General features: G+C 49.9%; 1 protein-coding gene across 1 annotated transcript in view; it reads right to left on the bottom strand.

The window, feature by feature from the left end:
* The window catches only part of SPAG17 (sperm associated antigen 17), a 78,775-nt gene that overhangs the window by 6,173 nt on the left and 49,184 nt on the right, over window positions 1–23,418 (bottom strand). The window contains exons 13-16 of the mRNA XM_025192457.1: window positions 16,903–17,054; window positions 16,363–16,532; window positions 8,318–8,378; window positions 6,429–6,601 (exon numbers count right to left, since the gene is read on the bottom strand). Of these exons, the coding sequence (XP_025048242.1) occupies window positions 6,443–6,601; window positions 8,318–8,378; window positions 16,363–16,532; window positions 16,903–17,054 (542 nt within the window). The 3' untranslated portion in view covers window positions 6,429–6,442. The remainder of the gene's footprint in view (window positions 1–6,428; window positions 6,602–8,317; window positions 8,379–16,362; window positions 16,533–16,902; window positions 17,055–23,418) is intronic.

The raw sequence follows: 23,418 nt of genomic DNA on the forward strand, positions 1-23,418 counted from the left end.
AAATAGAAATCTGCTCTGGGCTTCAGAGCTCTTCTCAGGGTCTTTGAGCCATGCTCTGGCAGGTCTACAGGGTGTATGCGTGTGTATGTGCATCTCCTAGGTTTTCCAAAAGTTGCTCCTTACAGAATACTTAAGGCATTGCTTCTCCCATAGTGTTGCAGGTGGGAGAGAAAATGTGGAAGGATGAAAGGAAACAATCCAGTGATGTGAATCAGAACTGGGTGTGTGAGTTCAACTCAGCTCAGAAATGATTGACAGGGTTTGCCTGGGCTAATGTAAAATTTTAGGTTGGTTTCAGTCTGTCACTAGACAGCTATTCACAACGCACAGCTCTGTTGTAAGTGGTTCTAACTCCTGTCACTGTCAGAAAGGCTTGAATTCCTCCCCCTCTAAATAATTCAGGACTGAGGGTAACTGATGTGTGGCTAGGACACTTAATGCAGGGCTGTACAGAAGACTTGTGCCTATTTTGTAGCTTAATTTCTGGGCCTGTCAATCCCATACCTGTTAACTAGGCCCGTGTGAGTTGGCAGTGATCCGATCCGGCTTCAGATCCGGCCGCTTCGGACGGCCGTGATCCGAACTGAAGCTCCGGACTGGTTTACCGCTTTGATCCGGCCGAAGCGGCTCTGAAGTTTCGGAGCCACTTTGGAGATCCAGCTATAGGCTATAATAGGGGATGATTTAAATATGTATAACTTTTGTTACTTTAGCTCCGATTTGGGTGCAACTTGCAGGGGTGGTAGCCTCTGCTGAGAGCATGAAGCCTGTCAAGTTTCAAGAAGATCGGTGCAGGGGTTTGGGAGGAACTGCACCCCAAATTCTTGAAAGCAAACCTCCTGTCATGTCTGTGTTACACCACAAGGGCTGAAAACTGCAGGGGTGCTAGCCCCTGGTGAGGCCACAAAGCCTGCCAAGTTTGAAGAAGATTGGTGCAGGGGTTTGGGGGGAACTGCACCCCAAGCTGCTGACAGGCAAAACTCGTCATGTGGGTGGGTGCTTAGGTGAGGGGTTAAATCTAGTGCAGGCCTGAGTGCTGGGCCCTGCCAGGCCACAAAGCCTGCCAGCTGTGTGTCTCGCTGGGGGAGTCTGTCATCCAGGGTCCTGCACCCCAAACTGCTGACAGGCAAAACTCGTGGGTGGGTGGGTGGGTGTGTGTGTGTGTGTGTGTGTGTGTGTGTGTGTTAAGGTGCGCCCTTCCTGGTGCTGGGGCCCCTGCACAACATGGCAGTGTGCCCCAGTGAGGTCTCCTCCTCCCCTACAGCCTCACGCCCAGTCCTCCACTTTACGTGACAACAGGTAAAATAACTTAGCTGGCTTAGCAGCAGCAGCAGCATCAAAGGTATCCAAACGGAACTGTCACAAAGCCTTTCTTTTTATAAAGGAATTGACAGCAAGAAGTAAAGATGTTGTGTTGTGCTGTGTTGGACATATGATGTTACTCATGGTGTGTGGTGGCTTATCTTGTGTTTTTTATGTCTATATGTGTATTGTGGAAAAAAAAGGAGTACCTAAAAAAAAAAAATATCTCTTGAAGCTTTAGGGTTGAAACCCCCTTTGTCAGGCTGAGGAAGTACCTGCACTTGGTCCTGGATGGAAGGAATAGTAAAGAAGCCAGAGGCTGGCCTGGCCCACAATGCAGGCAAGAAAAAGCCAGTCAGTGAAAATGGAAATGGAGGCGTCAGAGGGGGAGGGGGATGTAGCAGTGCAGGTAAAAGTGTGGAGGTGCCTGGGGTGTCAGATGCCCGGCAGGTCACAGCATGCCAGAATTCGAAGTGCAGTTCACAGGCCCAGCTCTGAAAAATGGTTTGTACATTCACACAAGCACCTAACCTCATCACCAGAACTGAAGCCAACTTCTTACACCTCAAAACTTGCCAACTATCTCCAGTACCCCAAAAAACTGCACACCAGAATCTATCGAAAACAACAATACCCAACTACCTGTGGGGGCACATTCCTCACCAAAAAAACTCTGCCTCCAGTCTCTCAGGCCTGATCCTGAGAGGGAACAAATTACAATCTGACACCCCAGGCACCTCGGCACTTTTACCTGCGCTGTTACATCCCCCACACAGCCTGTCCCTCCCCCCCGACGCCTCCATTTCCATTTTCACTGACTGGCTTTCTTGCCTGCATTGTGGGCCAGGCCAGCCTCTGGCTTCTTTACTATTCCTTCTATCCAAGACCAACTGCAAGTACTTCCTCAGCCTGACAAAGGGGGTTTCAACCCTAAAACTGGCATCCTGGGCAGCGAAGCTGAGCTGAACGGGAGCCTCACAACTGCACTGCAACCAACACATCAGGCCTGTCAAAGACATGACAGGTCTGGGTGTTCCCCATCCAGGACTTTGTGCATGCATGCATTAGCTGGAGGTTATGGCGCCTCCTACCTGCCTTTCACCAGGAGCTCGTTGGTCCTGGCATTTACGGGGCTGCCACGCTGCCAGCAGTCCCACCAGGCCTCCCTACCCTGGCAGGGTGCAGTTTTAGTGGTCATGCCCAGACCCTGGGGCCTTCTCCTCCCCCATAGCCCCAATCCCATACCTCCAAGTTCGTCCTGGGAGGTGAATGAGCTCAGCAGGGACATGTTCTTTCCCTGCTGGCTAGTGATGCAGTTAGTGCCCCCTCCAGCTGAGAGCAGGGCTTTACTCAGCTTTTAAACAATTCAAAAAAGGAAACTGGTGCAGACGGAGTGAGGAGGGTGGCACTCAGTCTGTCTGCAGGTGGAGCTTGGGGAACCCCAGCAGCGGGAGGTTCACCTTTAGGAACACCAGCTGCTCCACCAAGGTAGGATCCAAGCAGGTGCAGTGGGGTGTCACAACATCCCCAGTAATGCTGAACAACCTCTCACTTGGAACACTGGTCGGTGGATGGAACAGGTGTTGCCGGGCAACAATGGCCAGATCCTGTCACACCTGCCTGCAGTTTGCCCAGTAGGCCAAGGCATTGCAGTCCAGTGGCTCCACATCCTTAGCGAGATAGATAGTCACTGAAGCCTTAGTGCTACCTGCCCGAGGCTGGGGTCTGGTGCGTTTGGACCCCAGCATTGAAGCCGTGCCCATGGCCTACATTGGCAGTGGCTGGTGTGGAGGAGACTGGCTGGTGGTGGGAGTACTGGCACAGGAAAGTGGATCCCCCTCTTCCACATCCCCTTGCCTCTGCACTTTGGCCTCCCTGACTTTGTTCACCAGCACCCGTGTCCAGTGATCAAGGGTTTTGGGGCTGCCAGTGCCCCCTCGGGTTCCATATGCCCGCCATCATGTGGACCATACTGGACCGGAAGGGATTCAGCCGTCTCCTGATGCTCTCCTTCAGCCGCTTCACTAGTGCCTGCACATCTGGTGACAGTGGCCTGCCCCAGCCAGGAACACTGATCCCCTGGAACTTCTCCATTTGGTTCTCCAGTTCCCTTACTAGGGGGATCACCTTGCTGAGGAGGGCATCACCAGCGCTAAAGGTCTCAGTGGCCTCGAGGGATGGGCTTGAGGATGACCAAGATCTGGGAGATGGTACTTCACTCAGCTCTGTTCAGGGGGCCACTGATCCTAATCTCCTCAAGCAAGGTCATCTCATGGATGACCTTCTGTTGCTCCACCAAACTTTCAAACATCAGGTATGTGGAGTTCCACTGAGTCTCCACATCCTGTATGATTCTGTGCTGCGGGATACTCAGCTCTGCCTGTCTCTCCCACAGCATCTTGCCCCCCTTGATGCTGCGGTGGAAGTAGCCTGCCACCTTCCTGCATTTTGAAATCGGCTGGCTTGTAGCAGTACTGGTGGCGGTGCTATCAGCAGCAACCCTGTCCCCCTCTAAGGCATCCTGCACTATTAGGTGTAGTCTGTGTGCCACACAGCAGATGCCAAAAAAGTTGGCATCATGGACAGCCTTCACCATATTGGCCCCGTTGTCGGTGACCACGAACCCGCCGGTGAGCTCGGCCTGCCCAATGAGCCACCCCTGCACCATGTGATTCATGGCCCCCATAGTCTCCCTTGCTGTGTGGGACTCATCCAGCACCTTGGCTTTCAGAAGAGCCCATCAATGGCCTGACTGAGTGCGCCAGTGCCCTGTGAGGAAGAGGGAGGCGACATCGCCACCCCAGCTTCTTCGGATGTCGGAGGTGAAGTGAAAGGATACCTGCAGCCCTGCCTTTCGCAGCTTCTCCCTCAAGTACTCCCTGCATGCCTCATACAGGGAGGGCACCACTGCCCTGCTAAAGGTGGTGCGTGTGGGCACTTTGTAAAATGGGGCCAGACGTGCTATGAACTGCCTGAACCCTGGCTGCTCAACCAGGGAGAAGGGCTGGCTATCCAGAGCAAGCATCTTCCCAATGTTCTGGGTGATCTCGCTTGCCTTGGGTATGTACCCCCCTTTCTGTCCACCTTTTCCCCACTGGTCCAGGGTGGCCTGCCTCTGCTTTGTCAGCAAGGGGGATTTGGAGCGAGCAGGGGACTTCCCTTTCCGCACGTTCGCTCTGGTGCCAGGCTGAGCAGGAAGAAGGGCAAGGAGGTGGTGCCTCCTCAGATGCAGCAGCATTGCCGTGGTGGAGAAGTGTCTTGCGTCCTTACCACAGCTCATGTGCCTTCGGCAGTGCTGGCAGATGGCAAACCTGGGATCATCTGCCACCTCAAAATGATCCCACACTACATTACTCCTCCCCGCTTCTGGGTTGAGGGTAAGGATCCTGCCTTTTCCCCCTTCTCAGCCAGCTGAGGCTGAACAGCAGGAAGAGCTGCCTCAGCTGAGCCACTTGCCTCCACAACCTCAGCCTCCTCCGAGGTGCTGCTTTCCAGAGGAGATCTGGGTCTAGGAGAAATTTGAAGGGTGTGGAGCACAAACTCTGATTCCCCCTCAGTCCCCAGAATTGCCTGAGGCAGCGCACTCAGCATCCCTGGTTCCAGCTCTAGCTCCTCCTCTGGCAGTGGGAGGCTCACGATGAAAGATGACATTGGGGTGGAGGAGGCAGTGATTCCACTGCTGGTGCCCACTTCTGGGCTGAGGGGAGGTGGTGCAGGTGCAGGGACGTCAGGTGCAGACACTGCTCCCACCTCCTGGCTTCCACGGGCAGCACTGATGTCATGGCTGCTTGGGAATAGAATGCGTCTGTGTTTGAGGGGGCAGGGCTTGCAGCTCTAGCTCTCCTCCTACCCCCTCTCCCTCCCCTGCCAGAAGGCCTGGCACCTACCTTTCCAGCACGCTTTCTATTGATCTTTCCTGTGCTGTAAAAGGTCTGTGTCTGTGTGTGAATCCTTTTGTATTGTACGTTTTATTCCCTCTGTTGCGTGCATGCACTGGCCTCTTCTTTGAATGTTTGCTTTGGTGTTAAGGGTTATGTAAAAATTGTGTGCTGTCTGTCTTCTGCTATGAATATCTGATTTTTTTTCCTATATTGTGTCTCTCTGTCTCTCTCTGTCTCTGTGCGTGCGTGCATGCATGCAAGCAATCTGTGCCTCCCTGCACAGTGATAGATCACACTGGCTGAATAAACACATCTTTCTTTTTGCAAATTTTGCAAAGTTTCCACAAAAAAAAGGGCAAATATAAATTCAAAGAAATAAATTGAATTGCAATACTAATAATAATAGCTCAGCTCAACTCAGCACAGCTCTTCTGAGCTGAGCTCGGCTCAACCCACTCCTTTGTAACAAGAAAAAGGACCAGGCAAGTTTGACTAGTACTGAGCCACAAGGTCTCAGTCTAAGCGTTCATGTCTCACAAAGGTCCTGACAGGCACCAAGTTGTGAAAGGGTACCGAATGCCTCAAACCAGAGGCTTTTATGCTGTTTCCAGTCCCACCCCACAGATGCTGCCATTGGAAAGGCAGGCAGTGAGAAATCCTTCTCACTGTCTACCTACAGATGTCAGTCTTCCCCCCCTCCCCCGCTTCCCTTCCTCCCACTCTCCGTCCCTTCCCCACTTCCCCTCCCTCTTCTAATTGTCAATCAAGATGTCTGGAGTGGGTCCGGTGTACTTCGGACGCACCAACCCGCTTCGGATAACTTTGCTGAGGCCCTGAGTTGATCCAGACATGCCACTTCGGATGCCAAAGTGCCGAACCCTCACTCTCTACAGTCTGACCATGGACTAAAATTCCTTTTTGACCCCAAATAATGGCAATCATTCTGACCCTGTGCAGATGGGCAAGACCCTTCAGCCAGGAGCCTATGGCTTTGGTCCCAGCAAGAGCATTGGCACACCCAGTCAAAGTCCCCAGTCTTGGGTGTAGCCAACGTCCAATGCCTTTGGGAAGGCTTAAAAAAACACTTGTAGCTGGGATCAGAAAAAGCTCTCTCTATCTTTTCCAAACAGCCCACCATATGAACAGGAGGTGGAGTTTTCAACTTGGCTGACACGGTCCATCATTATCACAAAGGAGGCTTAATTACAGCTTTGGAAAATCCCTGGGTCCGACATTGTGTGGTACCTTTATGCGATAGCTCAGCAAAGGATATTTGCTTCCACAGGCAGGAAGAGTGTCTCTGTTTCTGTTAAAATTTCAATACGACAGGAAATTTCTCCAGGGCCTTCAGTACCTTCTTTTCCAATCACCATGGCATAAATCTCAATCTCCAGTTCAACCTGCAATCCTGCTGCCACCTGGTAGAAACAAAAGAATCATGCACAGGCAGTAGTAACAATACAAGGGTAAAACTGTCATTATGCCTTATAAGTGATGACACAAATATATGGGGCTGATGTCATCTTCCTGGACTTTAGGAAGGCCTTCAACACAGTTTTGCACCCTTTTCTCATTGGGAAGCTAGCAGACTGTGGAGTGGATGCCTACATGGTCAGGTGGGTGGCCAACTGGCTTAGGGACCGCACCCAGAGAGTGGTGGTGGATGGTTCCTTCTCGGCCTGGAGGGAGGTGGGCAGTGGGGTCCCGCAGGGTTCCGTCCTCAGACCGATATTATTTAATATCATCATCAGCGACTTGGACAAGGGCGTGGAGAACACCCTCTCCAAGTTTGCTGCTGATACCAAGTTATGGGGCAAAGTTAGTACACCGGAGGGCAGGGAGCAGGAGGCAGGGTTGGATCAAGGTTGACAGGGTAAGTACACTGGAGGGCAGGGTTGGATTAATGGGCAGAGAGAAATAGGATGCAATTTAATAAAGATAAATGTAAGGTACTCCACCTGGGAAGGAGGAATCCCCAGCACACCTTTAGGTTGGGGAGTGTCCTTCTCAGCAGCTTGGAGGCAGAGAGATGAACATGAGCCAGCAGTGTAACGAGGCCATCAATAAGGCCAATCGCACCTTGTCGTGCATTAGCAGGTGCATGACTAATAGAACAAAGGAGGTGACGCTCCCCCTCTATGTGGCACTGGTCAGGTCGCCGTTGGAGTGCTGTGTCCAGTTTTGGGTGCCACACTTCAAGAGGGACGCAGGGAATCTCAAGAGGGTCCAGAGGAGGGCCACTCGCATTATTAGTGGCCTTTGTGATAGACCCTACAGGGGGAGGTTGACAGAGCTGAATCTCTTCAGCCTTCACAAGAGATGGCTGAGGGGAGATCTTGTGGCCGCCTATAAATTTATTAGGGGAGGTCAACGGCGAATAGGGGAAGCGCTGTTTACTAAGGCACTCCAGGGAGAGACTAGGAATAATGGGTGTAAACTAGTTGAGAATGGATTTAGGTTAGATATTAAGAAAAAAATGTTCACAGTAAGGGTGGCCAGGTTCGGGGGGGGGCTTCCAAGAGAGGTGGTGCTATCACCTAGCTTGGAGGTCTTCAAGAGGAGGCTAGATAGTCACCTGGCTGGGGTCATCTGACCTTGGTCCTCTTTCCTGCCAGGGGCAGGGGGTCGGACACGATGACCCATTGCGGTCCCTTCTGACTCTACAATCTATGAATCTATGAACCATGACCGCTTTGTCCCACTGGTATCTGCTTTCACTCCTGTCACAAATTTTCCTTTGCAGTAAACTGGATGCTGTCATTTGATTTTGGTCTATCCATGCTTAATGGAATCAGAAGACCTACCACTTAACACTCAGTACACTTTCTCCCTGATGTGGAAGACTATTTAATATGTGACTCTTCAGACACACACATCCTGGAACATGTGTATAGGCACCTTTGTGGCATCTTGTACTCCACAGGCGGGAGGAAAAGGTGATGAAGGTAAACCTCACAGCCTCTCACTTCTCCAATATTAGGCCTCAGTTACCTCAATTATCTACCACCCATGTCCCCATACCAACATTGTAGGAGCCTCCTGGGAAAATTTTTCGAAGCTTTGAGGGCCAATATGAAACTGCCTGAAAACAAAGGATGTTCTGCTGAAAGGTACATAGGCTGTACACAACTTACAGGCCCTGGTGTGTAAATCACTCTTAGGCCAGTGCTGGGAGGTGGCTGCTTCACCCGAAACCTGTAGGAGAATAAAGACAGTCAGTCTGCCATTTGGAACAACTCAGGACATATGGAAGAAGCGGTAGGGGAGCAGCGAGGTCATAGCTCCTACACATATACAAATGATACCAGGACTTTCCAAATCTTCCACTTCATCATCACGTACTGGTTGTGGACATATTTCTGGGCTTCTGGTCCACACTGAATGTAGCCAGGCAGCTCTGCACCTGAGGTAGGCAGCGCTGTACCTGGGGCAGCGCTGGCTCCTGTGGTGCTGATCAAAGAGGCATAATCAGTTGTTGCTGTGCTGGCAGCTATTTTTGCAGGTTAGTCTGTGAGCAGGGAAGGGCGAGGGCAGATCGAGGTGGAGGGAGAAAAGATTATTTGGGTGCGTGCCCCCCCCCCCCCCCGCAAAAAAAACGGTAAGTCTGAGGGAAGGGGCGGGGGGAGAGAGAAGGGCTGTGGAGGGGTGGGGAAAATCGAGGCTCCAGTGGTGAGAGAGGGAGCTGGGCACAGGCAGGAGCAGGGGCTGGGGGGAGTGGACCTGGTGTGGCCGGGTAGTGGGACAAGCAGAGGCCTACGGGCACGTGTTCCCAGCCCTCCGCATGTCCCCCCAGCCCCTGCTTCTATTGTGCCTGGCTCCCTCCCTCACTGCTGGGGCCTCAATCAACACCCCCCAGTGGTGAGTGTGAGGGAGTGGAGCAGGAGCAGCTCATCTGGGGGTTGCACCGGGGGGGTATGGGGGCATGTGCCCCACTATCTACACGTGGAGCGGGGCAGGCTGGGGCTGAGGCAGCACCAGGCTCTTCCTAGCACAGCTCTTCTGCCACGCGGCTCTCAGGCCAGGCGGCAGCATTGGTGGCACTGGAAGTGGGGCTGCAGGCACCTGAAAACTTTCTGTAGCCGCCCCGTCCCCTCTGTGCCACGGCTGCCGCCCCCCCTGAGAGCCACATGGCAGAATAGCCATGCTGGGAAGAGCCTGGCACTGCCCTGCCCCCAACCTGCCCCACCCCATCCCGTGTGCAGATACGGGGTCATGCACCCCCCCACCCATGCCCTCCCGGGCTGTGTCCTCCCCTCTCCATGGGCTCAGGCTCCCTAGACTGAGATTGACTGTCAGAGGCTCCACGACTGACTAGTCAATCGGGATAGACCGGTTGGTGATCATTGATGTAAAGGGACCAGAGGTGCATAACTCTCAAACCTCATTAGCCACTTCCTACTTCCTTGAGATCAAACACAAGGCAATTGTCCATTTAAGCCTTGTATCAGTGGTGTATGCTGTAGCTTTCAGCACCTGGGATGGAGTTTGGGACTTAGGATGAGCACAGTTTTTGTATAGTAGCAGTGTGAACAGAGGCAGGGGTTGCCTAACCAGAAAGGCTAGGCTAGTTAGAACCCAGTGACACCAGGACCAGCAAACAGAACAGTAAACAGGTATGTTTGCTGGGGACTTTGCCCAAGCCCTTTTCTTATGTTTCTTTCATTGTAAGCCTGCTGAGTGGAGGCAGGTAAAGGAGGAAGAGGGAGTTTTCCAGGAAGTAGCAGCAGAGGATGAAGGAGGAGCTAGCAGGACAATCAACAGAATGGCTTCTGTCACTGCCAGCTCTTCTTCTGCCTGTACCTGTGTGGGCTCTGTCCTGGCACAGCCACCAACCACAGAGGTTCTACCCACGTTCTGGTCTGGCTTTGCAGGGGCTGCAGTCTGCATTTCCTTGATAAAGACATCCAGGTGGGGGTGTGCCTGTGCTGTGAGAGGTGCCTCCTGGTGGATTCTTTCAGGAATCAGGTAAAGGAGCTGCAGGAAGTGGTGGATAGGCTCAGAAGCAACTGTGAGCAAATGGCCTTCATTGACTCAATACATAGAAACCCCCAGCTTCTTGGAAAAGGAACAGCCAAAGAAGGCATTGGAAGAAACAAAAGACAGATATTCAGGAGGGTGGAAGCTGGCAGCTTATCACCTCTGGCAGCAGACAGCACTCCTCTTCTGAAACCTGTGGCAGTCCAGCTGGAGAACAGGTATGAAGCCCTAGCATTGCAGGAGAGGGAGCCTACTCCAGTGCCATGGGAGGCCAAAGACCATATCTTTAGGGGTGGAAGGATTGAGACCACTGCTGCCAAGAGGAAACCACAGGTGGTGGTTGGCAGCATGATGTTGAAGGATAGCCAACATGGTTTCATTGAGGACAGATCATGTCTGACAAACCTCATCTCCTTCTATGATTAAGTAATGCACTGCTTAGATGTGGGAGACATGGTTGTTGTTATAGACTTGGATTTTAAAAAGGTCTTTGATATGGTCTCCCATGACACTTATAAAAAAAAAAAACCCAACAACTGGGGGATTGTGAGATGGCAAAGTCCATGGTCAGGTGGGTTGGGACCTGGCTAAGGGGTTGAACCCAGACAGTGTTAGTGGATGGGTCTGTATCATCTTGGCAGGAGGTGACCAGTGCTGTCCTGTAGGGTTTGGTTCTTGGCCCCATGCTGTTCAACATCTTTATCAATGATTTCGATGAGGATGGGGAAAGCACACTTGCTAAGTTTGTGGATGATACTAAGTTATGGGGAAAAGCAGTTACACTAGGGGATAGTGTAGGGGAACAGAGCTAATAGCATACTGGGATACATTAGCCAATGCATCGCAAGCAGGGCTAAAGAAGTGATACTTCCTCTCTACTCAGCATCGGTGAGACCCCAGCTAGAGTACTGTGTCCAGTTCTGGGAGTCCCACTTCAAAAAAAGATGTGGAGAATCTTGAAAGGGTCCAGAGAAGGGCCACAAGAATGATTAAGGGCCTGGAGGACAAATCTTATGAGGAAAGACTAAGGGATCTGGGACTGTTCAGCCTGGGAAAGAGAAGACTGAGGGGGGACTAGGCCATTTATAAGTATGTAAGGTGTGAATAGTGGGAGCTGGGAGACAAACTGTTCTCTAGAGCACCCCAGGGTAGAACAAGGAGCAATGGCCATAAATTGTTAGAGAATGGTTTTAGGATGGATGCAAGGAAGAACTTCTTCATGGTAAGGCAGGCCAGAATCTGGAATAGACTTCCCAAGGAAGTGGTGCAGTCCCCACCCTTGGAAGTCTTCAAGAGGACACTGGACAGACACCTTGCTGGGATCATTTGATCTCAGCAGTATTCCTGCCCAGAGCAGGGCGGGTTGTACTCGATGATCTTTCAAGGACCCTTCCAGCCCTTAACTTTTATGATTTCTATGAACCAGTCCTCCTCCTTCCTTTGCCCCTGGATCCCCTCTTGGACCTCACTAACCCAAACCGGGTCTGTTCATAGTTGGGCCTTCCTGGCCTATATATGCCTTGAGGGACCCATTGCCTTATTACGTGGCTCCAAACTGCTCCTTACACCCCTCCCATGCCTCACAGATGTAATTTGTCCAACCAGTCCCTTATAGGGACCACGCCCTGCTTGGTTCTGCTCCTTTTCTCTGATTTGGGCCAGAAGTTCTGCTCCTTTTCTATGGTTGGGCCGCTTAGCTCAGGATCCACAGGGTCAGACCCGGCTTCTGGGCTCCAACCTTAGCCTTCCCCTATTGGTCTCTGGTTTAGCCCCCCTCAGGCTTTGGGCCTCTGGCCCTATCTTTGCCCTGCTCTGGGTACTTAGCCACTGTCTTTTTCCTACTCAGACACTGGGCCTTCTGGTCCCAGGATCTACTCCTTTTTGGGCTTGCTGGCCTCGCAGGCATGTGACTATGCCTTAAGCCTGACCCCAGTGGGGCTCAAGGCAATTACATGCTCCTAGGGCACTAATGAAACCTCCAAAACTACCCCTGAGTCCCCTCCACAAACCACCAATCAAACAGTAAGTTATATCCTGGTGCTTTGCAGTGAGGCTTCTCTTACCCAGGTGTAGCAGGCCCACTATCATGCTAGAAGCCCTGAGAGCAACTCTGGGGTCAGCCTGGCATCCCCCTGCAGCCCTCCTAGCCAGGAGCTCTTCATCTTAAGGTGTGCAGGGCTAGGCTCCCTGGCTTTCATCAACCCCAGGCTTCTATGCTATCTCCAGGTATAGCATGCTTACAGTTGATCTTCACCAGGTAGCTCCCCCCAGGACTCCTTGTCCTTCTGCTTACAAAGATAGACTGTTGGTTCTGGCTCTGGTCAGGGCTTATGATGCTCAGAGCCCTGCCCCCTTCTGGTCATGTACTTTATTAGCTGGCCTGCTGGCAAGGCTGCTTATTAACCTTAGCCTGACTGGCTGCCTTTATCCAGTTCACAAAAACCCTTCCCTTAAAAGGGTCATTTGACTTTTCCATAACAGAGTAAGGATTCCCTGTTACCCTGGCTACATACCCATCCCTTCAATGAGATGAAACTCAAAACGAAATCCTACAAAGAGTGGAAACTTGCATCATATTACTAGGGAAGAGTATAAGAGCACTGCACGGGGATGCAGAGAGAAAATGGGGTAGATGAAGATATGATTTGAGATGCAACTGGCAAGGGACACAAAAGAAAATAAAATGGCATTCTGCAAGTAGGTTAAGAGCATAAGGAAGACCAAAGAAACCGTAGATCTCTTATGGAATGCAGAAGGAAATCTAGTTACAGATGATGCAAAGAAGGCTGAAGTATTTAATGCCTTTTTTACTTCAGCCTTAACACATAGGGGCAGCTACCAGAAGATCAGTGCAGTTGTCAGTAAAGACAAGTAAGGAATACACCTTTATAGACTAAAGGCACCCCTTGCTAAACTCAAGGCACCCTTTGGAAAATGTCAGCTCTTAGTTTTCATTTGACTTTTGATCACAGAAAAATTAATAGAGTAATCCTTTTGTTGCAAAGAACTCAGGAAGACCACAACAGTTTTTAATACCATGCTTTTAATACCATGGTTTTTCTATTTGAAATCTTTGAATTTATCTTGTGAATCATGTCTCCACGTGTAACAGTGCTAACATTGCTTGACATCCCACAGAACCCTTAAAAGGATATCTCAAAACATCCTAGGGTGCTGTGGCATCCTGATTGAGAATCACTAGTCTAGAATAAAGCAGAACAGATTAAGGATTACTTAGGGATGCTAGATCGGGGCAGGCAAAGTCTGGCCTGTGGGCTGGATCAGACTCACGGCAGATTCCCTTTCCCAGCAGTCCCTGCCCGTGTTGCTGCAGCCGGTTTCCATGGAGACCCCAGTAGCGGCAGCACCATGACAGCATGGGGCCAGGGTTTCCATGGAGACTGGCCTCAACAGTGTTGGCAGGGTGTGCAGCTGAGTGGGGAGCTGCTCTGGGGCTGGGATCTTGCAGCACTGACAGCATGGTCTGGAGCTGGGGCAGAGCTACAATCTGTTGTCTGTATGCCCCTGCCCAGGCTGTAACCACTGCACAATCCAAGGCCCGGTCCCAGAGCCACTTTCCAGCCAACCAGGCACCCTGCCAGCACTGTTGGGGCTGGTCTCCATTGAAACTCTGTCCCTGCACTGTCCCGGCTCTGCCACTCCTGTGGTCTCCATGGAAATCGGCAGCAGCAATGCACATCCAGTCCAGCCACTGGTTGGATCCACCATTTTGCCCACCCCTGTGCTAGATGCTTTCAAGTCAGCAGGGCCAGATGAGTTGTACCTTAAGGTAATGAAGGAATTGGCTGAGGCAAGCTCAGAGCCACTAGCTATGCCGTCTGGGAACTTGTGGAGGTTGAGTGAAGTCCTGAATGATTGGAAAAGGGAAAATATAGTGCCCATCTTTAAGAAAAGGAAGAAAGTGTGTCTGAGGAATTACAGACCAGTTAGTCTGACCTGAATACTTGGAAAAATCATGGAATCTGTAATCAAGCACTTAGAGAACAAGGTGATCAGGAACAGCCAACATGGATTCACCAAGAGCATGTCATGCCTGACCCACCTGATTTCCTTTTATGATAAGGTGACAGGCTCTGTGGATGTGATATATCTTGACTTTTTAGCAAGGCTTTTGACATGGTCTCCCACAACCTTCTCATTAACAAGATAATAAAAAACAGACAAGACAAAAATACTGTACGGTGGACACATAACTGGTTGGATCATCATATTCAATGAGTAATCATCAATGGCTCAATGTCTAGTTGCGAGGAAGTATCAAGTGACATTCCCCAGGGATCTGTCCTGGGTCTCATATTGTTTAATATCTTCATTAATTATTTAAATGATGGGATTGAGTGCATGCTTAGCAAATTTCTAGTAGGAGGAGTTGCAGACAATCCAGAAGGTAGGGCTAGGATCCAGAATGACCTGGACAGACTGGAAAAATTACCTGTGATCAATCAGATAAGATTCAACAAGGACAAGTGCAAAATCCTGCACTTGGGACAGAATAACTGTATGCACAAATACAGACTGGGGAATGAGAGACTAGGTTGCAGTACTACAGACAAGGACTTAGGGGATACAGTAGACCATAAGCTGAAAATAAGCCAACAGTGTACTCTTGTTGCAAAAAGAGTACTGGGTTATATGAACAAGGGTGTCACTTGCAAATTGTGGGATGTGATTCTTCTTTATTCAGCACTGGTGAGGTTTTACTTGGAGTGAGGCTCTCCAGGTGTATCCAGGTATATCCCCTCCAGGTGAGGCCACTCCAGGCATATCCAGCTTTGGATCCCATACTTCAAGAAGGATGTAGACAGGTTAGAAAGAGTCCATCAGAGAGAAACAAAAATTATTAGATGTCTGGAAAGTTTGACATGTGGGGAAAGGCTGAAAGAACTAGGGTTATTTAGCCTGGAGAAGAGAAGACTAAGAGGGGATTTGATAGGTGTCCTCAAAGATCTGAAAGGTGATTATGAAGAGAATGGAGATGAGTTTTTTTCTGTGGCTGTAGGGGACAGAACTAGGAGCAATGAACTCAAGGTGCAGCAGAGGAAATTTAGGTTGGAGATCAGGAGAAACTTTCTGATTATTAGGATGGTCAAGCATTGAAACAGACAATCTAGAGAAGTTGTAGAATTTCGGCCCATGGACATTTTCTAGAGCAAGTGGGAGAGACACTTGGTTGGGATGGTTTAGTTAGGGATGATCCTGCCTAGAGCAGGAGGCTGGACTAGATGACTTGTGAGGTCCCGTCCATAGCCCTACTTTCCTATGATCCTTTTATTTAACTATACTGAACAGCAGTGAAATAGTTAACAAAGATAACATTCAAATTGACTTTGTAGATTTCAGCATAAACATGTCATGACAACATGGAAGGAGCAGTGCACATGATACAATAATATTGTTTTAGGCCCTCTGCAGATTCCAAAAGCTAACAGAGCCTCATCTACCTTGGGGCTACATTCTGAATGTTTTGTTTTCCACCATAAGGGTGGCAAATATAGCTTTTATAAAATATAAATTGAGATTCTGGAATACAATTCTGTGGATCTGTAATACATGGTACTTTGACTGTGTTACACGTATTGCCAGATAGGACAGCTGATGCCAGTCCACTGGGGAGTGGCTGCAATAGGAGTGCTGAACCAGCTTAACGCCAGACCCTAACCACACTTTGTGTGTACAGGATTTTGATTTTTTTAAAATGTCAGGTGGAAAAATTCCCTCTTTTTGGAGCAAAATAAAATAATGCATCCAACTATAGCAGTTGAGCTCTCCCTCTCTGCAAACTGCAGGTCCAATATTGCTGAAAGCGGGGCACAGTGCTCTCTGGTTTGTTCTATTTCATCAATCCAAAGCTTGGTGCTGGCTGCTTTGAGAGGCTAAATCTACCTGTGAGTGCTAAGAAATTGTTTCTATTCTTCTATATATTTTGTACAACTGCCCTACCCTCCTGCTCAGCATTCTTTATGCTTTAATTTTTCTGTCTCCATTGCTGCATTTTTGAAACCAGATATTCCAGAATATGGTTCCAAAAAGATAAAGAGAACTCCAAATACAAATACCATTTGGAATCTGAGCAACTTCCTGATGTTACCGGAGAGTACAAAGATGAAGGGGGCATATATTTTGACTGCAGCTAAAGTTAGGAGACTGTTTTAAAGCAAATTTAATGTTAATGCCATCTAACCTTAAGAAGTCCACCCCAACATTCTTCAAGATCACTGTGGTTGCATAGGTGCAGCCTTCCTTCAGCACCCCAAAGGTCACTTGAGCAGGGATGAGAAGGAAGCCACTAAGACACTTTGTCGCTGTTTCATGAGATGATATGTTGACTCTTCCACCAATAGGATGTTCTATCTTTGCAAACAAGAACAGCAAATTAGATAACAGAAGAGGGTAGATAAATAATAAAAAAACAAAGATATAATGGAAGATGTATAATGGAAACTATGAAACTATGATGTAGTTGCCACTGAAGAGCTTATCTGACATACTAACTAAGGCTAATACTTTGAAATTTGGAACCCTAAAAAGTGTAGGGCACATTGATTCCTGTTTAAAAGCTGGGATGGAGGTGGTTTGTTTTTCAGAAATGTTGAGCAATTCAAGTCAAAGAGAACTGAGGGCATTCAGCAGTTCAGGAAATCAGATCATTGTTATTGCTCTAATTAAAGCACATACTCCAGCCCTGGAGCATGTGTAAAGACACCCAAAGATTTTCTTTTACCTTTTCATTTGGTTTAGACTCTGGCTTACACCCCTTGATAGATGATGGCAATTTAACCTTTTTTTTCTTTGGCTTCCCAGAAGCATCCACCATCAGGCTCTGTGTTTGAGGCTGGAAGGGTATCTCAGATGTTCTCACAGCTCTACTCAGTTCTACCAGGAAGAAAATATTTCCAACAACAATGCTGAATTTTTCACCAAGACAGTCTAATTCTGCAGTTCTTGTGCATCACCACAGTGAAAACTAGAACTGCTGCAATGGAAGTGATGAAAAAAAATTTACATCCTAAACTGGTAGCATTAAAATGTTTAGACTCTTTGTAGATGCGATTTGAACAACAACAAGGAGAATGACAGAAGACATTTGTGACCAACTGTTATATTTCTCTACATGTCTGTATTAAAGCATGACATCCAACTGACAATGCAACCACTATTTTGAAGAATGAAACCTTGGACATATTTTTGTATCTGCCAGGAACTGTTATGCACAAGTACAGGCAGTTTATTGTCATGGCTGACACTGTCCTGAAATAAGAGGTATTTGGTGATATCTTTTATTGGACCAACAGTATAGTTGGGAGATATGTTAGACAAGCTTTCAGGCATAAAAAGCCCTTTTTCAGTCTTCAAGTGACCTGAGGAAGGGCATTTTGTGCTTGAAAGCATGTCTAACATCTTTTCCATCCGTGTAGTTGGTCCAATAAAACTTATCACCAAAAAAAATCTTCTGATATATTTCCTAGATCAACACTGTGGCAGAATGCCATCTCTGTCTCTCCCCAAAACTTTGCTATGGGACAATTTGGTTACCAGGGTCACTGCAAAGGGCAGACTCCTCTGCCCCATCTCTTTAGGTAACCCTGAGTTGTAACCTGAGCTGGATACATTCCTGAGGGAGGGGGGAAACCTGTTCCCTCTGCTTACGTGGGCTTAAGATCTCTATTGTTCTAAGCAATGCCAACCTCACTGTGAGGGGGCTAAAGACCCTGCCAGTCTACCTGGCAGCCAGTGATGCATTTAAAATTCGTTGGCTGGCAGCCAAGAGTTGCTGGCTTTAATTGGATCAGGTAATTGAGGTCACAAGGTCTATATAAGTTAAGGATTGCCCAGGAGGAGGAGCAGTAGTCATAATGAAAACTCACAGAGAGAACCTGGACCATCTGAAACTTATTCTCTCTCACGAAACTCATGATCAATGAACTGCTTGCTTCCAGAGGGAATCTCCACCTGCCTCTGGATGATGCTTGTGAGTAAGCTACCTGAGATCTAACTAGATATATAGCTTACAGTAACTCAGATAAGTGACTAAAGGCTACCATGCCACTTTTCTCTAAGGGATTTCTCTGATATTGCTCTACCCTGTACTCTATTCCAAACCTATTCCTTGTAACTAATGAAGTTCTCCTTTGTACTTAGCATGGGAGACTTATTGGGAGAGGATCTAGATTATGCCTTGGGGTCCCCTTGGTTCGGGTGACTACGGGAGACCACTATTTGTGCTTCAGACTAAGGGAAGCACCGCAAGTTCTTGCAGTGAGTCAAGCACTCTCAAGGACTACTAGGCCTGTGTTTCCCAGAGGGTGCAGGTCCCAGTTCAGTCCAGAATCTGGGTGGTGGCAGCATTACCCCCAGGCTAGCAGGTGTGCTCCAGGAAGGGGGTCAGCCAGATGTGAGGTGCCCCTAGGGAGGCCCCTAGGAAGGTTGGGTGCAGTGAGGTGGGTGGCTCAGTGCAGGAGCACCCCCTACTGGCACAGATACAACACCCCATATCTACGACTGCCCTGAGGAGCTAACTCATCAGTTGTGATCACCATGTCATTAAGGGTATCTAACCATAGGACAGTGATTTTGTTAGGAAGGAGCTGTGCTGTAGTGAGCTTAGGTCCCCTCTACATGTTACAATTATTAACTGGTTATTTAACTGTGCAATTAAACTGAAAAAAGCTACACGTGCAAAGTGTCTATCACACCATAAAAGGCTCTATCCAACCAGCTATAAAGTTAGACCTTGAAAATATGTACGAACTTTATAGCTGGTTGCTATCCATCTTTAAGTTGCATGTGCAGCAGGGTCTTCCCTGTGGCTATGAACCCCCATCAGCTAACCAGGCTCCCAGTGACAGGGGTGCACTATTCCCAGCAGAGCTGGCAGTCCTGTAGCTTAGGGAACTCTTAGCCCCTACCCTGTCTGGCAGCTGCATTCAAGGTTCCCTCCAAGCTGCGCATGTGTGCAGCCATACACAATTTAATACCACGCTGTGTACTAATTTATTAACATCATGCACCCGCCAGGAGAGGAGCTGGGCTGCGGCGTGGCAAGGCGGGGGCTGGTGTGGGCTCTGCCGGCACCAGGGAACTGTTCTGCTCCCCAGCCCCGAGGCCCTGTGCCTCCTCACTCCTGGAGGTGAGGCAGGGGCAGACGCTGGGGTTAGGGGCTGCCTCTGGGAAACTGCTCCACTCCCCAGACCCAAGGTCAAGTGCCTTCTCACTCCTGGAGGCATCCTGCTTGCTAACTGTGGCCTCTCCCCTGTGCATAGCTACATAGCCTGCAGAGCTATGAGAAAGAAGCTGTTTGTGAGAGTTTGCAACATTGCTGAGATGAGATGCTCTGTGCTGGGGTTGTACATTGCCTGGACTCAGATCAGGGGCTGGGCAGGTAGGTAGGTACCTACCTACTGCCGCCAGGTGGTTCAAGCACCTACTTTGAATGCCTTCAAGAGACATTTGGATGCCTATCTTGCTGGGATCCTATGATCCCTGCTGACTTCCTGCCCCTGGGCAGGTAGGTAGTTACCTAGGTAGCACTAACCAAGCCTCCTGTCCCTGCTTGCTCCCCTGGGACAGGTGGGCTGCTGGGTGCTGGCTGCAGGCAGCCTGCCCTCTCCACCCAGTTTCCATGGCTTCCCACCTGCTGCCATGGCCAGAACCCATTGTCCCCACTTTTCTTCCTGAAGGCCAGCCACTGTCCTGTGCTGTTGTCAAGCCCATGCTGCCTGGGCTCAGGGGGTGTGGAACTCTTGGATGACTGGGACATGGAGCTTGCTGTGCCCCCACCCTCTCTGTAGGGGGCCTCTCTGGAGAGGCACCCTAGGGCCAGCACTCCCCCAAGGTGGCACTGTGTCCAATTGTGCTCCTACTGCACGTCACAGGCAGTGCACAAAGAACTGTTTGCATGGACTGAGGGGTGCCCAACCCACTACATCCTTCTACTGATTGCCATGGTGTCCTGGTCACACCTGCACATCTGGCACAGGATACTTAGCTTTGATGGTGTGGGGGGCAAGCCTGGGCTGCCCCACAGCCTCTGCCACCACCTGGAAGGCTACCTGTGGCTGCATTACACATCCCTGCCCCCCACTGAGGAGGACATCTCTTCTAGCTTTGATGTGTTCCTCAGCATATGAGAGGCCCATGCAAGGTTCCCTCCAAGGTTCCCTCCAAGCTGCGTGCATGCACAACCATGCACAATTTAATACCATGTAGCATACTAACTTATTAACACCATGCACCCACCCGGAGAGGAGCTGGGCTGCGGTGCAGGAAGGCGAGGTGCGAGCTGGGGCTGGCATGGGCTCTGCTGGCACCAGGGAACTGCTCTGCTCCCCAGCCCTGAGGGCATGTGCCTCGTCACTTTCAGAGGTGAGGCGGGGACAGGTGCTGGAGATGGCTGGGGGCTGCCGCTGGGAAACTGCTCCACTCCCCAGCACCGAGGCCATGTTCCTCCTCACTCCCAGAGACAAGGTGGGGGTGGGGGCTGGGGCTGGGGCTGGCACAGGCTCCACCAGTTCCGGGGAACTGCTCCACTCCCCAGCCTCGAGTGCATGTGACTCCTCACTCCCAGAGCAGGGACACGTGCAGAGCTTGGCTTCCCCAGATCTCAGATTAAATGCTGCAGGCAGCAGCGGCTCAAGGCAGCCAAGAGTGTACCCTGACATTTCACTCCTCTTCAGACAGCACGTTTCATAGATTCATAGGGCTGGAAGATCTTTGAGTCCAGCCCCCTGCCCAAGGGGCAGGAAGTCAGCAGGGATCATAGGATCCCAGCAAGATAAGCATCCAAATGTCTCTTGAAGGCATTCAAAGTAGGTGCTTGAACGACCTCTGGTGGCAGTCTATTCCAAACCTTGGGGGCTCGGACAGTAAAGAAGTTCTTCCTTATGTCCAACCTAAAACGGTCATGGAGGAGTTTGTGACCATTCGACCTTGTCATCCCTTGGGGCGCTCTGGTGAATAGGCATTCCCCCGGATCCTGGTGAGCACCCCTGATAAACTTATAGGTGGCCACCAGATCACCCCTGAGCCTGTGCTTTTCTAGGCTGAAGAGTCCCATGGCTCTCAGCCTCTCATCATAAGGTCTGTTTTCCTGACCTCTGATCATGCATGTGGCTCTCCTCTGGACTCTCTCAAGCTTCTCCACATCCTTTTTGGAGCCCAAAGCTGGATGCAGTACTCCAGCTGCGGCCTCACCAAGGCCGAGTACAATGGGAGAATGACATCCTGGGATTTACTCGAGAAGCATCTATGGATGCAAGCCAGCATTTTGCTCACTTTACTAGCTGCAGCATCATATTGAAGGCTCATGTCATCTTGTGGTCAATTATGACCCCCAAGTCCCTTTCGTCCATAGTGCTAACCAGCATAGCACTGCCAAACCTATTAGCATGCTGCAGGTTTTTCCTCCCAAGGTGGAGAACCTTGCATTTTTCGGTGCTAAACACCATCAGGTTCTCGTTCGCCCATTTTCTGAGCCTGTCAAGGTCTGCCTGGATCACCCTCCTGTCCTCAGGTGTGGATGCTTTACCTCAGAGTTTGGTGTCATCAGCGAACTTAGCCAGTCTGCTTCTGACACCAATATCTACATCATTAATGAAGATGTTAAATAGTATAGCCCCTAGGACAGAGCCTGGAGGGACCCCACTGGTCACAGGGCACCACAACAATTGACTCCCATCAACCACCACTCTCTGGGACCTACCAGGCAGTCAATTCCCCAGCCAGCAGATTCTGGTGTGGCCAAGGCTGCAGTTAGCCAGTTTTGCCAAGAGGTGATCATGGGATACCAGATCGAAGGCCTTTTCGAAGTCAAGATATATGACATCAATCTCCTCTCCTTTGTCCAGGTGATAGGTCACCTGGTCGTAAAAGGAAATAAGATTGGTCAAGCAAGACCTACCTGCAACAAACCCATGCCGGCTATCCCTCAGGATGTTGCCATCGATCAGTCTGTTAAGAATGGGCTCTTTAATAATCTTTTCTAAGACCTTTCCCGGGATAGAGGTCAGGCTGATGAGCCTGTAGTTTACTGGGTCCACTTTCCTCCCTTTCTTGAAGACAGGCACCACGTTGGCCTTCTTCCAGTCCTCGGGCACTTCACCAGAGCACCATGAGTTCTTGAAGATCCATGCCAGGGGCTGGGCTATGATGCTTGCCAGTTCCTTGAGTATGCTTGGGTGTAAACTGTCAGGGCTGGCTGACTTGAAGGTCTCCAGCCTCTCAAGGTGTTCCTTCCCTGTCCCATAGTGGGCAGGGGCATCCCATGGGATTGGTGGAAAACTGATGCAAAGTTCCCATTTAGCAAGTTTAATTTTTCCTGGGTGTCAGTTGTCCCATCTGGTTTAGCAGAGGTCCAATGTTGTACTTGCTTTTCCTCTGACTCCCCACATATCTAAAAAAAGGACTTTTAATTGTCCTTGATATTTGTAGGTAACTGGAGTTCCATTGCAGCCTTGGCTTTACTGGTTCGCTCCCTGCAGGTCTGGACCAGTGCAGAGTATTCTTCCCTGGTGGTGGATCCAGTCCTCCATCCTTTGTAAGTCTTTCTTTTAAGACACAGGAGGTCCACTAGTTCCCTGGAGAGCCAATGGGGCTGCTGTGCCCTTTTGCTGCCTTTCCTCCGAGACGGGATAGACTTTGTCTGTGCATCCAGGATTGCTCCCTTGAGGAGCAACCACTCATCCTGGACCCCCCTCCCCTTTGGGTTGTGGCCCTTTAGGGCCTCCCTGACAAGCCTCCTTACCTTGTCAAAGTCAGCTTTCCTGAAGTCAAGATCCTCTGTATTACTGACTGACTTGCCAGCTTTACAGTGGATGGTGAAGGTGATCAGCTCGTGGTCACTGTCACCCAGCTTGCCTTCGATCGTTAGGTTGCTGATTAGGTCATCCCTGGTTGCTAGTACCAGGTCGAGCAGCGCTTTACCTCTCGTCAGTCTGTAGACTTCCTGCGTCAGATAGAGCTCATCCATGCAGGAGAGAAAGCTTTGCAACTGCTCGGATTTGGTCAAGCTCACTTCCCATGAGATGTCTGGGTAGTTTAAGTCTCCCATGACAACCATGCACCAGGAGCATGTGGCCTCAGCCAATTCCCTGGAGAACTCCTGGTCAAGGTCTTGATCCTGGGTAGGGGGTCTGTAGTAGACTCCCGCCATAGCGTGTTCTCCACGGATTTTAACCCAGAGGGTCTCAAGTTGTCCACCCTGGGAGCCAATATTGGCTTGCCGGGATGTGTAGCTTTCCTT

This window comes from Alligator sinensis, unplaced genomic scaffold (genome assembly GCF_000455745.1).
Source record: "Alligator sinensis unplaced genomic scaffold, ASM45574v1 scaffold101_1, whole genome shotgun sequence".
In the NCBI taxonomy this organism is placed as follows: domain Eukaryota; kingdom Metazoa; phylum Chordata; order Crocodylia; family Alligatoridae; genus Alligator; species Alligator sinensis.